Source organism: Pan troglodytes, chromosome 2 (genome assembly GCF_028858775.2).
Source record: "Pan troglodytes isolate AG18354 chromosome 2, NHGRI_mPanTro3-v2.0_pri, whole genome shotgun sequence".
Classification (NCBI taxonomy): Eukaryota; Metazoa; Chordata; class Mammalia; order Primates; family Hominidae; genus Pan; species Pan troglodytes.
In genome coordinates, this window is record NC_086015.1 from 103,954,250 (window position 1) to 103,970,985 (window position 16,736).

At 37.6% G+C, this 16,736-nt stretch overlaps 1 protein-coding gene across 1 annotated transcript in view; it reads left to right on the forward strand.

The window, feature by feature from the left end:
• Positions 1-16,736, forward strand: part of ADGRG7 (adhesion G protein-coupled receptor G7) — an 87,114-nt gene that overhangs the window by 26,648 nt on the left and 43,730 nt on the right. The window contains exons 5-11 of the mRNA XM_016941550.2: positions 605-754; positions 2,231-2,331; positions 8,163-8,302; positions 8,423-8,530; positions 10,842-11,005; positions 11,465-11,620; positions 14,596-14,708. Coding sequence (XP_016797039.2) covers positions 605-754; positions 2,231-2,331; positions 8,163-8,302; positions 8,423-8,530; positions 10,842-11,005; positions 11,465-11,620; positions 14,596-14,708 — 932 coding nt within the window. The remainder of the gene's footprint in view (positions 1-604; positions 755-2,230; positions 2,332-8,162; positions 8,303-8,422; positions 8,531-10,841; positions 11,006-11,464; positions 11,621-14,595; positions 14,709-16,736) is intronic.

Sequence of the window (16,736 nt, forward strand, 5' to 3'; positions counted from 1 at the left end):
CAATATGGATTGGCATGTTTTAGCCTCACAACACAGAGCCCTGGGGCTAACTGGCACCTAGAGAGGTCATCTCGGCCAGTGCCTTCCAAACTACCAGAGCTGAAAAGCCAGTTCAAAAAATTTTGAACCCATTGCACACCAATATTTTTGTGAAATACCATAAAAATAAATTACTGGAAAAATGAAATAAAAAATATGTATAAAATACAAACCAAAATTTTAGAACTGTTAGATTCAACAGCAAAAAATTGCTATATACATCTCTGACCAATTGCTTTCAGTTTCTGTGCTTATCTCTCTACGACCTTTGTAACACACAGTGAACCAGCGCTGGCCCATGGATACACTCTAGTAGCCCCAATCTAGCTAAGGCAGCCCCTTATAGTTAATCAATCCTGTCAAACAGGAAAGGCTGGCAAAACCACTGGTCTGCATGTACTTTGTCCTTTACACAAGGAAGGATGCAAACGTGGAAAACTGAGTGGACATGGTGTTCAGGAGATTGAGGCTCAGCTAAATTCCAGCTTATTTACCTGCAGTTGCTTACAAAGTGTTTGGACATAATTGTGTAAAGCTAGGGTTTTTTTTCTGGTTTTTAAAACAGGTAAAGGATGTCACAGCACCACTTAATAACATTTCTTCTGAAGTCCAGATTTTAACATCTGATGCCAATAAATTAACTGCTGAGAACATCACTAGTGCTACGCGAGTGGTTGGACAGATATTCAACACTTCCAGAAATGCTTCACCTGAGGTAAAACTCACAAAGCTTTAAAAAAAATTTTTTTTTTATTTTTAGAGGGGGTGTTGGGAAAGAAAGAGAGATGTCCTGAATACCACTCCTTATTCCACAATATGGTTTGAGCATGGTTTAAGTTGCTTAAAGGCATTTTGCATAGCACTCCTGAGAGACGCTCAAAGATATTTAAAAAAGGGCCTCTTGTCCAAATATTTTATTTTAGGATATTCATAATGATCATTATTGTGTTGTCTTTTTCTTTTGAGACAGAGTCTCATTGTGTCACCCAGGCTGGAGTGCAGTGGCACGATCTTAAGTCACTACAACCTCTGCTTTCCGGATTCAGGGGTTCAAGTGATTCTCAGGTCTCAGCCTCCCAAGCAGCTGGGACTACAGGCACACACCACCACACCTGGCTATCACGTTAAGTCTTTTAGGAAGTCCTGGAATGCATAAGTCTACTTCACCTTATGAATATGTTTACCAACTACATTTGACCTTACCATCCCTAGTGCATTCCAAGTAAATAGTGTTTCAAGAATTTAGTTTGGAACATGTGATTTTAAACTGCAATGCATTTCTATTAAGAATATTTACATTTTAGTCTTGGCTTTCTGAAAACTTTAAGCCTAGTTTACATTCCTGATATTTTAATTTTCTAAACCCTGGTACTTGAAAACAAGTATATTCAACATTTACTAATTGATATAGCTGGATAGTGATCAAACAGGGCTACAAACCACCAATATGGACTCACCTTGTGTACAGGTTGAATATCAGCATGCCCTGAAAATAGCTACTCCTTTCTTCCATTCCCTTTAAATGTTTTATTTCAGAAAAAAAAATTGAAATATTTTTCCTGCTAAAAAGTAAGTGGGATTCAAGTTAATAAAAATGGAATTGAAAGAGAAAATATTGACCTCCAAATGTAGAATTAATGGAAGGATTAACAAGTAGGCAGAAGGGCTTCAACACTCCCAAAGAGGGAAGATAAATAGTAATCAAATGCCAAAAGATCATCTCTCTGACACACTCCTGAGTTATTGATTGAAAGAAAACTACAAATAATTTTACTAAGTCTAACAGGTATACTAAGTATAACTTAGTTATGCTAAGTATTATGAGCTGTAATTTTTAACAACCAGAGTATTGCACTCTTCTTATTTTGTTTCTGCTTTTGAATCCAAGCATTTGATTTTGCGTTCTTGGAGTTTGGTGGGGAGTCTGTGAAAGATCTTGCTATGAGGTCGTATTCAGAGACTTAAACCTCCTAATTCACTACCTTAATTTATATTTTCACTTTGCCTTATCTTGATTCTCTCTGTCATCTTATGTGGATCAAAGAATAAACCTTTAATTTTGTAAAATGCTTGCCTCTACATTATCATATCAGTGATGCCACTTGCTACTACAATGATTCATGATGATAATGATGGTGATGATAATGTATGATATATGCTTCTCTGATGATCAGTATCTTCTCTTTGGCAGGCAAAGAAAGTTGCCATAGTAACAGTGAGTCAACTCCTAGATGCCAGTGAAGATGCTTTTCAAAGAGTTGCTGCTACTGCTAATGATGATGCCCTTACAACGTAAGCACAAATTCAATTTGGAAAGAAAACTTGACTAAGGGCTGTTTACTTTCCTAGGCTAAAGTATTAACAGAGATATCTTTATTTCTCTCATGGATGCAGTAACTGACTGATTCCTCTGGAATGTAGATAAGAGCTGTGACTTTCCACTTGACCTTTAGTTACTAGATGGAGTGGTATATGTTACCTCCTGCATCCAGGGGTGCTGGCCATGGCCTGGGAGATACGGAGTAACTGGGCTGATTTAGATTAGAACTTGTTTTCCTCACCTTAGTTTGGCATGACCAAGGGACAACTTCCATGCACAGCAAGACCTCTTCCAAATTCTTTTGCAACACATAGAGCTACAGAGAACAGCTCACTTTGCAGGACATACTGCCATCCCCCAAGCTGCACCTCACTTCTCTCTTTCCAAGGCCCTGGTATATTTTGATTATTTTCCTTAGCTTTACTCTTGATCCCTTCATGGGACTTGTGATAGGGGTGCCCTGTTTACTCAGCCCACCCTACTCAACCCCTTGCGGGAGGGAATGTGTAGATGAGCAAGTGTGGGAATCAGCCAGTCACTTCTCCACTGGCAGGAGCGAACTCTGTGCAGGCCCCACAGCAGCATCCAGAGGGGTGCCTGCAACCCCAAGGCCCCAGAGGGCATGTTACAATGCTCTCTTAGCTCCACCATCAATGGACAACATTGCATTATCAGCCCAGTGGGCCCTTTGCCTTGTCACATGGGGTGGCTGCCCTCCACCAGTGAAGGCAAAGGGCCAGCATAACAGCCTTTTTGGGTACCTGCACTTGGTGGGTCCCAAATTCTTGTCCAGTGCCCAAGAAGAATTAGGTCACCTGGACAAATTGAAGGATGGCGAATGCAGAGAATTTTATTAAGTGATGAGGGAAGCTCTCAGTGGAGAGGGGAGCTGGAAAGCAGGTGGGAAGGGCAGGTTGCTCTCCCCTGAAGTCAAGTCACCTCTCAGCCTCTCTTCTTCGAAGTCAGGTTGCCTCTCACTGTCTCTGAAGTCAAGACACCTCTTCCTGACATCCAGCCACTTCTCTTCCCTACCAGCTGAGTCTGGGGTCTTTTTAGGCACAGGATGGGGGAGTGGGGCAGGCTGTAGTTTTGGAAAAGGCAACATTTGATTCGTAAAAAGACATTATTCAGAAAGAACCAACCAATGGAAGAGAGTGGGTAAACAGGGATTGAAGTTCTCACTTTGGGTTTCAGACTACTTTTGGCATGAAGGTTTCCCCCTGGGATCCACCCTTGTCTGCTTAGAGTTTCTCTGCCTCCTCCCTTTCTGACCAACACTACATTGAAAAAAAAGAAAAAGAGAACTCTACCTGCTTTCTCTCTTTTTTCCTCCTCTGTTCTGGATTACTGTTGGTTGAATATTTGTATTAAAACTCATGTACTTTATTCATAGAGGCCCCTTGTTGGTATTCACTGTATTTTTACCTTATGTACACTTGTCAAAACCCTTTTAAAACTTACATCAGCATGCATGCTTATTGTAGAAAAATAAGAAAATATGTAGCTTAGCAAAATTTAAAAAATTATCTTACCTTTATTAACCTGTTGGTATATATTCCAGGTTTTTTTCCCTCTGTTTCTGTGTGTGTGTGTGTGTGTGTGTATATTACATACTATATTGATTCATAACTTGCTTTTGTCACTTAATACTTTACAAACTTTTTTTCTGTAAACATCTTTTATATAAATATATACACATCTACATCATAATTTTAGTTTACTGCATTATATGCGTAAACTTTTATTGAACCAGTTCTCTGCTCAGCAGCTGGACATTTACATTGCTGGAAGTCTTTTAATGTTCTAAGTAGTTAGCATTCTGGTACATAATCTTTATTTACACGACCCATTATTTCCTCAGGAGAAATTCCTAGAAGTAGTTCTTAGTTTTCTAATGATTATGACAAGTACCTACTTAGCGTTGAATTTTCAAAGTAGAAAAAGCACAAAGGCACAAAATAGAGCATTCAAAGATTACAATTCTGAGAGGTGGTGGTAGAGGTTGAGTGAACAGTTTTACTGGCATACTTTGTGACTTCAGATTTCAATAGGAGTCTGGGCCCTTCTCATGGAGAATGTGGATGTCTCTCATTTTTCTTGACATAGGAGAAGGAAGTGGCCATGGGGTCCAGAGTCTATGTTCAGTGAACAGAGAGGCCAAGAGCCAGAGTGGGCTCCCTTCAGAGCTGAAAGCTTTGTGTTTGCAGATTCTTGCTAGATGGGAGGAATGAATGTTTTTGGTGAGAAAGCTGAGAAAAGAGAAGTTGTGGGATTTGAACATCACAGTTCACAAAAAAGATAGGAACATTTTCCTAAAAATAAACAATTATGAATTTTGCTGACTTAATATATAAAGGAAAATACAATTTTGTGTGATTTTTACACAATATCCAAATAGTTTTAAAGGAGGTGGTTAAAGGATAAATAAAAATTTAAGGTATAAGATACATTGAACCTTAAAATGGTGTAAGCATGCTCAATTTCTCCTTTTATCACTCTGAATTTCTAGTCCAATTATTTTCTAATAATGTTCCATCAGTTTATCTTCTACCAACGTGATCTTTTGCATAAGCTCTTGTGGACTCAGATCCTTCCTTCATTCACTTAGATAGAGCTTCCTCCTCTGCCTCTAGCCCCAAGGTCAGGTCAACAACCCTTTAGCTCTCTTTAGGAGAATACTCTTGATGAGCTTCCAACAGAGGTCATCTCTCCACAAGAAGGAAATTAATTGTTGTTTAGGACAACATTTGCTTTCCAAACTCTATCTTCTGAACTTAGGCCAGATGCTGGGTTCCCTGACAGACATCAGGCCTTAGTCATCCATTTCACTTTGACTTCTTCCTTCTTTCATTCCAGTTTTCTCCTGGTATCTCTCAGCTACTGAATTGCCTTTCTATAGTATAGGGAGAAGAGGAGAGGGTGAGAATAAAAGGGAGGAGAGTGACAGAGAAGAAAGACTCTTTGACTCTGTCAAAGTGGGCAGAGCTCTGGAGGTGTAGGGTTTCTGCTGGTGAGGGCATCATAGTACAATCAATGAGTTTAGGACTTCACCTCACCATTATTTTTTTCCTTTTTTTTGAGATGGAGTCTTGCTCTGTCACCCAGGCTGGAGTACAGTGGCAAGATCTCAGCTCACCACAATCTCTGCCTCCCAGGTTCAAGCAATTCTCCTGTCTCAGCCTCCCTAGTAGCTGGGATTACAGGCATGCACAACCCCGCCCGGCTAATTTTTGTATTTTTGGTAGACAGGGTTTCACCATGTTGATCAGGCTAATCTTGAACTCCTGACCTCAGGTGATCCACCCGCTTTGGCCTCCTAGACTGTTGGGGTTATAGGCGTGAGCCACCGCGACCGGCTGACCTCACCATTGTAGACATTGGTTGCATAGTCTGATCTGTAACCTTAGACCTTTGATCTCATATTGAAGGTCATAATTACCCTGGTTTATCTGACTTTGGGAATGCAAAATGCCTCCCTAGCACTGACCACCTGTACATTTACATTTCACTTTTCTTTTTTTATTTCTGTTCCAGCTAGCCTGGCACCCACTCAAATATCTTGACCAAATAGAGATTTATCGTAAATAGGCATATGGGGTCTCATGGAGGCCCAAGAACTAGATCATAATATAGTGGGCCTTGTCAACCCAAAATAATCAAAAAGGTCAGAATCTAGTTTAAAGAGAGTTCATTCAAGTGCAAAGTTTAAGGACAGCTGCCTGGGAAGCACAAATTCCAAAAAATGGAAGTCAATGTTTTGAAGTATATAAGTTTGGGATCATTTATATAAACAAAGTTTAGGGAAGCTTAAGAGAGTTTTAACATCTTTCTATATAAGGCTTTCTATATAAGGCTTATAGTAATGCATGGTTATAGTAATCTGATTAGCTGAGGTGGTCTTTTTCTTTTGGGAAAGGTGTATTTAACATTCCACACTGAAGGTGTAACAATTACACTGAAGACGTAACAATCATGAGCTAAATGGTCTGAGTTAGGTACAGGACAAAAAAGGAGGCAATTAATCTGTAACATAGATCAGTCATTAGAAAGGGGAAAGGTCTGGCCTCTCCTAGTCATTTACAGAACAAGAACAATGAGGAAGAGAGTTAATCTATAATCTAATAAGCAGAAGTTGCAAACACGCTACATATGATTCAGTCTCCAGGGCTTAACTTCCTTTTGACATAATAAATTTAGAGGGTCTTGAAATTTTATTTTCTTTTATTGCCATGTGGACCCTGGAGCGGGAAGATGACTGAGGATCCAAGGCAGCTTTGGAAGCCTTAGTAGAGGAGTTTACAGGTCTTTTCTTATTTTCAACAGGAAGAATTAGCCTCTTATTTTTAATTTGTGGTTTTTCTCACAATGATGTAATGACCTCTCTGGCTTCCTCTAAATTATGACTTTCCTGATATAACTACAGCACTAATAAAAAAAAAAAAACCCGTTTCCAAGAATCTGATGACTTATTTTAGTCAATTGTGCCAGGTGGATGACCACTTTCTGGATTGGCTTCTCTGGGGCAGGTGCCCATCTGTAATCTTATCAGTTATGACAAGAGGAGGAAAGAAGTACAAGAAAGAAAAAATGACCTTAGAAGTAGCTATGGTTAGAGCAACCCTGTAAAAGTGGGAATATGAAAAACACCTCCTGTATATCTACCACATCTTTCCTTTTAGCCTGCAAATGCCTGAGGGAGCAGCTCCTGGTACTCCCACTGTTTCACAGAGTGCTGACCTCTACATAGATACTCAACAGATACTGTTTGGTAGAATGATATTCTTAGCACGTGGGAGTTTTGTTAGGTATTCCTCCCATTGAAAGCAGCTCTGGGGTATGTGTGAATTGCTGAAAATGGTTTTATAAAAGGAAAACATTTCAATCAGAGGATTTAACCTGAATGTTTCCATACGAATGATGATTACGTTCTCTTTATAAAGCAATCCTCAATTATTGTAAACTTTCTCTATCTCATTTGGAGGTAGAGAAAAGATATTTTAGTGTCAGAAATAAAGATTTGACATATAGAACAACTACATTTTGATGAAATCCTTTCATTTCTGGAAGAACTAGACTGATTATTTTACATACAGAGGTTTTGTTTGGTCAAGTACAGAAATAGTTCAAATATTTCTATGGGAAACAAGAAAAAGAAAAGGTCTTATGACTTTTCTTTGGAGAATGCCAAATTGACAGGTTGCCCCCACTCCCTCCCACCTTCCATCTAATCTATCTTTGAACTTAGCCAAAGTAGAAAAGAACATTGTAAAAACCTTCAGGGTTTAGTTCATAGCTGAGGCAATGAGCTCAGAGCTCTGCTCTTTGGTGGTTCCATCTGAACTGTCACCTCAGGAACGAACAACTTACAAAACATGCTTTGGATCCTAAGGGGTTTGAGTGAGAGGAAGAAGATGAATAAATGGAAATGGATTCTCACCACTGGAGAAAAAATTAGAAGTGCATGCCTTGCCAATGGTGGGTGGCAACACCATCCTTCTATGTGAAGAGCATCATAATAAAGACTATTTCTTTTGGGAATTCTATAATTCTTGAGTTCTACCTTTTTGCCATCTATGTTCAAGGTAGCCTTCAGTGAGGACTGTCCACCAGAACTGTTTTATTTAAGTATATATAACACAACAAAACTCTAGAAAAGAAAACCAATTATTCTTAGGCAATTGTCAATGTTGTCATGACCACACAATTCTATGCTCATGTCTTTCTGCTGTAGTGTAAGACAGAACACATACCTTTCATTTTATGACAAAATCTTGAGTATTAAATTGTGTTTTATTATATGCAGGCTTATTGAGCAAATGGAGACTTATTCCTTGTCTTTGGGTAATCAATCAGTGGTGGAACCTAACATAGCAATACAGTCAGCAAATTTCTCTTCAGAAAATGCGGTGGGGCCTTCAAATGTTCGCTTCTCTGTGCAGAAAGGTGAGCTGTTAATCTTTTGTGCTTGTAACAGCAAAGAGCATTCTGCTACTGATGATGAATAATAATGCTCTACTCATGATAATGTAGACTTTTACAATTCTACTCTTTCCCTTCTCATAGGAGCTAGCAGTTCTCTAGTTTCTAGTTCAACATTTATACATACAAATGTGGATGGCCTTAACCCAGATGCACAGACTGAGCTTCAGGTCTTGCTTAATATGACGAAAAGTAAGTCTCAAACTTTGTGACATTTAAAAAAATGGACTCAATTCATGGAACTAATAACTTCTAATTTACTGTAGGAGAAATAATGTCTACTTAGTTTCATACTGAGTAATTTGCATTTGAGTAAGTTTGAGCTCTGACATATTATGGTAATCTCAACTCTACTATTCTAAGTCAAAAAGATAATTTCTTTGTTTTTTCTTTTTTCAAAAGCCTTTTGGAAGGTAGCAGAATTGAAATGTTCAGGCCATGTACACAAATATGTTTTCCTACAAAAATCTTGCTAAGGTGGTTCTGTTTTACACTTACAAATTTAAAACATATTCAATCAGAAGCTCTGACCATGTTTACTAGTGGCATGACACTCTCAGGCTCAGATGCATCCTGCAGACCTAACCCTGGAGAAGTCTATGTAATTGGCACAGACATCATTTAGTAGTATCAATTTTAGGTTATCTCCTCTCTGTGGTGCCCACCGTGTGCTCACTATTGTCCTACATATAACCTTTCAGAAATTCTTACATGTAACTTGAAGTGGTTGTATTTTTCAAAATCTAAAAAAAAAAATAAGTAAATCAAACACACACACTTACTTTTCATTTCTCCCCAAGCAAAAAAACCCGATGTCAGAAAGTATATGTGTTAGATAGAATATATTTATAATAGCACTAAAAAAGAAGAGAGTATTATTCGTGAATCTGGCAATCTGGAATTTTGCTCTCATTTGCTTTGGCCACATGCTTTGTGATGGTAGAGACTAAATCTAAGTCTTCTATCTTCTTGTGCCTTTTTTCTTTTAATTTAAAAATACTTCATGCATACAGAAAAGTACAGAAAGTAATGTGAACAGTACCTATGTAACTATCAGCCAGGTAAACAAACATCAATTTTTCCTATATTTGCTTCAGATCTCTTTAAAAAAGAGAGAGACAATATTACAGTTGCACCTGAAGCCCTCTACCTCACGAATCACTGCAGCCTCAACCTCCCAGGAGGAAGCAATCCTCCAGCCTCAGCCTCCCAAGTAGGTGGGACTATAGGAGCCCTGCTAATTAAAAAAAAAAAAAAAATTAAATTTTTTTGTAGAGACAGAATCTCACTATATTGCTCAGCCTGGTCTCAAACTCCTGGGCTCAAGTGATCCTCCTGCCTCAACCTCTTAAAGTGTTGGGATTGTAGCCATAAGCCACTCTGCCTAGTCTCATTCTTTTATTTTTAAACAAAGAATAAAAAGAAACCTTGCTCCATTATTAGGGTTAACTTTTCATTTAGGGTCCAGGAGAAACAATTTGGTGATGTCAATGTACTGTGAACAAAAGACAGCAACCCATCCCTTTCTCTCCAGGTGGAGGCTCCAACAATGGCCACAGAGGAGGACAATTTGGGGGCTGTCGGGGCCTTGCCTGTCTCCCTCTCAAATCAGATGACTGAATACTCTGGTCTCACACCACAATGTTTTCCTTTTATCACTTGTGAAAGACAACAGAGTTTAGGAAATTAATTCAGTTAAAATGTATACTGTTGATGCTTCTGCTGTTTTAAATATGCCAACAGTTGTATAAGGTGTTAGGAGGCAGTCCTGGTTCTCTTTGACTGCTGCCACCAACGGGCCGGGTGCAAAACCCTCCGCAGCAGCGATGGTCTTTCAGGATCTTTGATGAACAGCTGATTCCTTTTTCCAATGTCCAGAAGATGTTTCACAGTAGGCTGCTAGCCTTGGGAGAAGCCCATGATTGTCATGACACAGAGCAGGGGACAATAGTTGAAGAGATGGTGAAGAGTGCCTGCCTCAAAAACTCCACAGAAGTGACTTGAGCTCCTTGCTCTGTGACTTAACACCACTTGTCCCCTTTGAACAGGAGACCGACCTCATCTGGGCTTAGCCATCCTGGTGTCCCAAGCTTTGCTATTTCCTGTCTCATATTTTATCATTGCAGGAGGTAACATGGGCTGGAGCTACCCACATGTTGTGTTCACTCTCTCCATCTCTCATGTATAAAGCAAGACGTTTACTTTATATATGAGATCTTTGCAATACCTTTTTGAGGTGGACTAGGCAGAAATTCTCGTTCCTGTGTAGAAGGTAAGGAAACTGAAGCTCAGAAAAAAAAAATTAATATGGGTGGAATGGCCCGCCATAGGTTATATGCGTTACTTACACATTGCAATTAAGTAAAGGTTCAACCAGTAAACCATTTTTACTGTACTTTACTCAAATATTAAGCAGCCATGCACTTCTACAATAACGTGACATATTGTTTTTTGTTTACCCTACAGTGCACTTATTGATTTTAATGTCTTTTTCTCCCTATAGATTACACCAAGACATGCGGCTTTGTAGTTTATCAAAATGACAAGCTTTTCCAATCAAAAACTTTTACAGCTAAATCGGATTTTAGTCAAAAAATTATCTCAAGCAAAACTGATGAAAATGAGCAAGATCAGAGTGCTTCTGTTGACATGGTCTTTAGTCCAAAGGTGAGTTTTTCATTGCAGATGCAAGAAAAAAGTGTCCTCATGCTTTCTTTCTGATGGTGGCAGCTGAGACTGAGTAGAGTAATACAGGGGAAGAAGAGAATAGGAGGGCGGGGGGGAGGGTTTTCCATGAACAGAAATAATAAAAATTCAGACCACTCTTGAATAGCAAAAGCAGGGATATGTTGAATAAAAGAAATGTATAGCAAAACTCTTCAAAAGGTTCTTTGATGTATCCATTTGAATATTCCTCCCAACCATATCTGTTGTCAAACTAACTAAATGCAAAGTTAACTAATTTAAATTTTATCTCCTTTTTTCCCTCTCCTTAATCATAATGAATATGCTGATGCTTAGTATATATTTAATTCATTTCTCAGATGACTGTCTTATACTACTTGATTTTTTTAACCCAATTAAGTATTTAGAAACAGTAATTGTAATTGTCTTATCAATTCACAGTACAACCAAAAAGAATTTCAACTCTATTCCTATGCCTGTGTCTATTGGAATTTGTCAGCGAAGGACTGGGACACATATGGCTGTCAAAAAGACAAGGGCACTGATGGATTCCTGCGCTGCCGCTGCAACCATACTACTAATTTTGCTGTATTAATGGTAAGGATATACATAGCAATCTCCTTCCAGATGAGAATTTTCCTTATACACTATTCTAGTAGGTGCTCCTTGGAGATAACTTTGGGATTTAATTTACATAGATTCTCAACTCACATTAAATAGAAAAACAAGAAATAAAATAATGGGACTTAAGGCCGGGCGCGGTGGCTCACGCCTGTAACCCCAGCACTTTGGAAGGCCGAGGCGGGCAGATCACGAGGTCAGGAGTTCGAGACCAGCCTGACCAACATGGTGAAACCCCGTCTCTACTAAAAATACAGAAATTACCAGGCGTGGTGGTGCACGCCTGTAATCCCAGCTACTCAGGAGGCTGAGGCAGGAGAATCGCTTGAACCTGGGAGACAGAGGTTGCAGAGAGCCGAGATCACACCACTGCACTCCAACCTGGGTGACAGAGTGAGACTCCGTCTCGAAAACAAAAACAAAACAAACAAAAAAAAATAGGACTAAGGTAAAGGCAAGTAGAATAGAACTTTTTGCTATGTGGTCTTAGGATAGAGAGGTCAGAACTATGTATTTGATCATGGGAAGGGAGTCCATGTGCGAAAGAAAAGCTGGTGGGCTCCATTCAACTAACTCACACGTTCTGAAGCATAAAGTTGTTATAGCCAGAGGTAAAGCTGTATAGCTGTGTGTCAGAGACAGGTTCATTATTTACTTAGCTGTATGTGGACAGTTTAAATCAGTTACCCAAAGCTTTTCCCAATGAAATTGCTCAGGTTACTAAGTTTTTGCTAGAAGATATAAAGGAAAAACTCTGTAATCCCTTCAATTTGTCCCCTAGTTTCTCCGTGTATTCCTTAATTCTTTTACCTCTAAAGCTATACTGTGCAAGTAACTGATAATACTTAGCTCTGGCGTGCAGCTGTGCATGCGTCTCTCAAGGTTCTTGTGCTGACCTTTGTAAGAAGAGGGGCTTCTTCTGTATGTTCTACTTCCAGAAATCTATTATTCCGGTGAAACAAAAAAAAGTTAGTTTATATACTTGATGGAATGTTTTTTATACACAATGGAATGGGGAATTATGAAGAGTGTTCTTCTCCTTAGTAAGGGACTATTAACGCTATGAATCTCCCAAGGAGAAGCAGATGTTTTCATTCCCCAGTAGCTATAATATAGCCATATTTGGGAAGCCAGTGGAGACTGGTAGAACATACTGGTATAGCTTGCATTATCAAAGCACAGAACCTTGCTTTTTAAAACTTTTTGAGATAACTGTAGTTTTCTCATTTTAATTATAAAAGCTCTCTTATTCAAATTCATTTGGATTATTTCTTTTCTAACTTGTATTACAGAGAGATCTGCCTTCTCAATCAGGAGATACAGGAGAAAAATTTAACTTTTTGATATCTTAAAGTCATAGGATCATTGATGAACTATGTAAAGCTCAGGTTGCTATACATGTTAAATGATATAGTTTACTTTATTATAGTTATCTTTTCCCTTTCTTGAGGTTAGGCTTTCAGCTATTTTTTCTCATTAGTATCTGACTGTCTCAATGTCTACGTACCTACACTTGTAATTAGTTTTGGTTTGCATTATTTTTTTTAATGGCTGATTAAAATTGCATGTAAAGTAAGAGCAAATCAGCTCTGAGTGAAAATATTATTTTTAAAATCTGAAGATCTATGAATCTTATGATCCTTTTTGCATCTACTTAGTACACTACGTATAAGAAATAACATAAAATTTTTGTTTTATTTTTAAATGTGTATTTTGTTTTTATTTTATTTCTATAAAAGCAGTATACAGGCATTGCATAAAGCATGAAAGTATACACTAAACAAAAATATACTGATATGGAAAAATGTTTATGAAAAAGTAAAATGGCAATTCGAGCATAATGCTATTATGTTAGCAAACCCCTGTATGTTTGTGTAAGAGACATAGATAGTATTTTTAAGCATGTAAGAAAAAAAGACAGGCTCTCAAGAGGTAGGTATGGTGTGGGGTAGCAGGCAGTATAAAGGAACATATGCTTCTTTATTATGCCTCTATATTCCTTTCATATTTTACAAATAAGTATACATTGCTTTTCTAATTTTAACAACTTAAAAAAATCAGAAAGTACAGATAAGCAAAATGAACTATACATATCCAACCCACCCTGTGACTACCACCACTACCTCACCAGATTTCTAAGATTACATACTCATATGGTACATATTTTCATATATATATACACACACAAACATGTTGAGAGATATATAGCTATATTACATAAAAATAAGGCTTCCTTTAAAAAATTAACAGGGTATGAGCATCTTTCCATATTTATGAAAATATTTCTGCAACTTTATTTTTAGTGCATCAATTTAGATATACTTAGAGTCCAGTTACACATAAAAATAATGTCATGAATAAGCGAGGCAACTTTTGACAATTTAGATCTAATTCAAACAATTTTGATTTTAGACATCAAGGAAAAGTATAAATAGTTGACTTGTGAACCACATGGGACAGTATGGGTCCACTTAATATGTGGATTGTTTTCAATAAAAAAGTCTGCCCTCCACATTGGCAGGTTCTGCATCCACGAGGAAACGTAGATGGAAAATAACACAGTATTTTCAGAGTGCAAAACTGGTATATGCAGGTCAGCTTTCCACATCAGCAGGTTGCACAGGACCAACTGCAGGACTTGAGTATCCATGGCTTTTGGCATCTGCAAGTTGTTCTGAAACCAGTCCCCCTGCAAATGCCAAGACATGACTGTATATTTTTCCTTAACTGAATTAGTTAGATAATTATTCTCAAGCCTGTATACTTCAAGTAAACTGCTCAGCAATAAGGGGTTGATGTATTTCACTTTTAAATATATCATGAGCTTTACAAAAGGAAGATATATCTGGCAACTGTCTGGTTATTTTGACCCATGTAACTCTGTGATGTTGACTTTCATTAACACTTCAGGGATGACTAATTAAAAATATGAGTCTTACCTTGTTTTTCAGACTTTCAAAAAGGATTATCAATATCCCAAATCACTTGACATATTATCCAACGTTGGATGTGCACTGTCTATTACTGGTCTGGCTCTCACAGTTATATTTCAGATTGTCACCAGGTAAGAGCAGAAGCAGGCTCTTTTCAGAAGAGAAATTGCTATCTTGATATAATTTACTCTGAGAATTCTCATGAGTAGTGTCTTTGAACTAGGCAAGAACTCAGAGAGGTACTTATTTTACAGAGGAGGACATTTAGGCCTGGAAAAGCTAAGAAATACACACAAATAAATACGTAATTACAAATTGTGGCAAGTGCCTTGAAAGAAAATTATATGCCACTTATTTATAAGTTTGTCATGTAAAATTTATGTGGTCCTGCAGCTCATTAATGCTATAATTCCTTAGTGTTGAATAGAACCATGCCTATCAATTTGTATTTGTTAAGGAAAGAGACATTGCAAACAGCAATTTTTTAAAAAAGTAATTTAAAAAATATATCAAGCTTTCAAATGGTGAAACGTTTTTCAAAAATATAGTTTTCAAATGGTGAAAGTTTTTGAATCCTGTACATTAAATTCTAATTTTAAATAATGACCTATAAACAAATACTTCTCTCCACCTTGACCCCTTCATTTGAGGTCCAATTTTGTATCCCATTCATTATTTTTTGTCACATGCTACATTTTTTTAACTGCCTGCGGTCTTTTAGAAGCTTGTTCATTTATTAATTTACTCTGTTTACTGTGTGTTTCCTCTGTCAACTTCACATTTCATGTTTGTTTGGTCTTTCATGACATTGAAATTTTTCAAGCATCCAGGCCAGTTACTTTGAAAAATGTTACACAATGAAGATTTGTCTGAAATTTTCCTCATGAAGAGATGCAGGTTAATTATTTTTGGTGGGAATACTGCAATCATGGAATTTTTTTTAGTGTGACGCAACAAGAAGTGCGTATCAGTTTGTCCCATTATTGTTGGCTGTAAGTTTGATTCCTCGTTTAAAGTGATGTCTGCCAGATTTCCACATTTTTTCCCTGTGTAAATAATAGATGGCTTGTGGGGTGCCACTTTGAGGCTGCATGATATCCTGTTTCCCAAAAATCTTTTACTTAATGATCTTGTTACTCATCCTTACTGGAACAAATTATTACATTAAGTGGTTGAAAAATGGTGATTTTTCTAGGCTATCACTCTTTCTATATTTGTTTGCTATACTCTTTTGTAAAAAGCATACTTCCCAGTGTAGCCAGAGGGAGCCCCTTCATGTTGTTTTGCCACGTCTCAGTCTTTAGTCACTTCCTTATTTCAATCAAAAGCAAAATGATCATCTTTCACTTTCTCTGCCTCATACCTGAACCAGCCATTTCTCCAAAGAGCCAGAATTGTTTTCGATTCCTTTTCTTCCCCTTTTCACATTAAATGAGTCTCTTGCCATTCATTTAAAAGTTTTATAGTGAGTGCTTATGTTGTAAGGAGCTGAATACAAAACTATGAACAGACAGATAATCTCCCATCTCTCATGAAATATACACTGTTGGGGGGAAAAGGCAGACATTATAAAAATATCTACACAACTGAATATTACAAATTGTGGTAAGTGCCTTGAAGGAAAATTACATGTTTGTCATGTAAAATTAAATGCCTCTTAAATTTGTCTCATTATTTGTATTTCTACCATTACCACAGTTGTACTGACAATTATTTGGTCCCATAGGGATGAGTCATAGTTGCTGCATAACTAGTTTCTTTGCCGAAACCTCACTCTTTTCATTTGTCATCAGATTTTTTTCCTCTTTCATCAATATGTTTTCTAGCACAATTATGCAACCAAAGATGCCACTAAAATTCATCAGGAAACAAAAATAAAAATAAACACCAGGCATGGAGGCTCACACCTATAATTCCAGCACTTTGGGAGGCCAAGGCAGGAGGATTGCTTGAGCCCAGGAGTTTGAGACAAGCCTGGGCAATACAACAAGATCACATCTCAAACAAATTTTTTTTTTAAAAGAGAGAAAAAACAAAACAAAAATAAAGACAAAATTTTATTGATTTTAAAATCCTGAATTATAAAATTTTCTTTGTTCTTGGACAGGTTCCCATATAATAATAATGCACAGAATACAAACAGTCCCCTACTGACCATG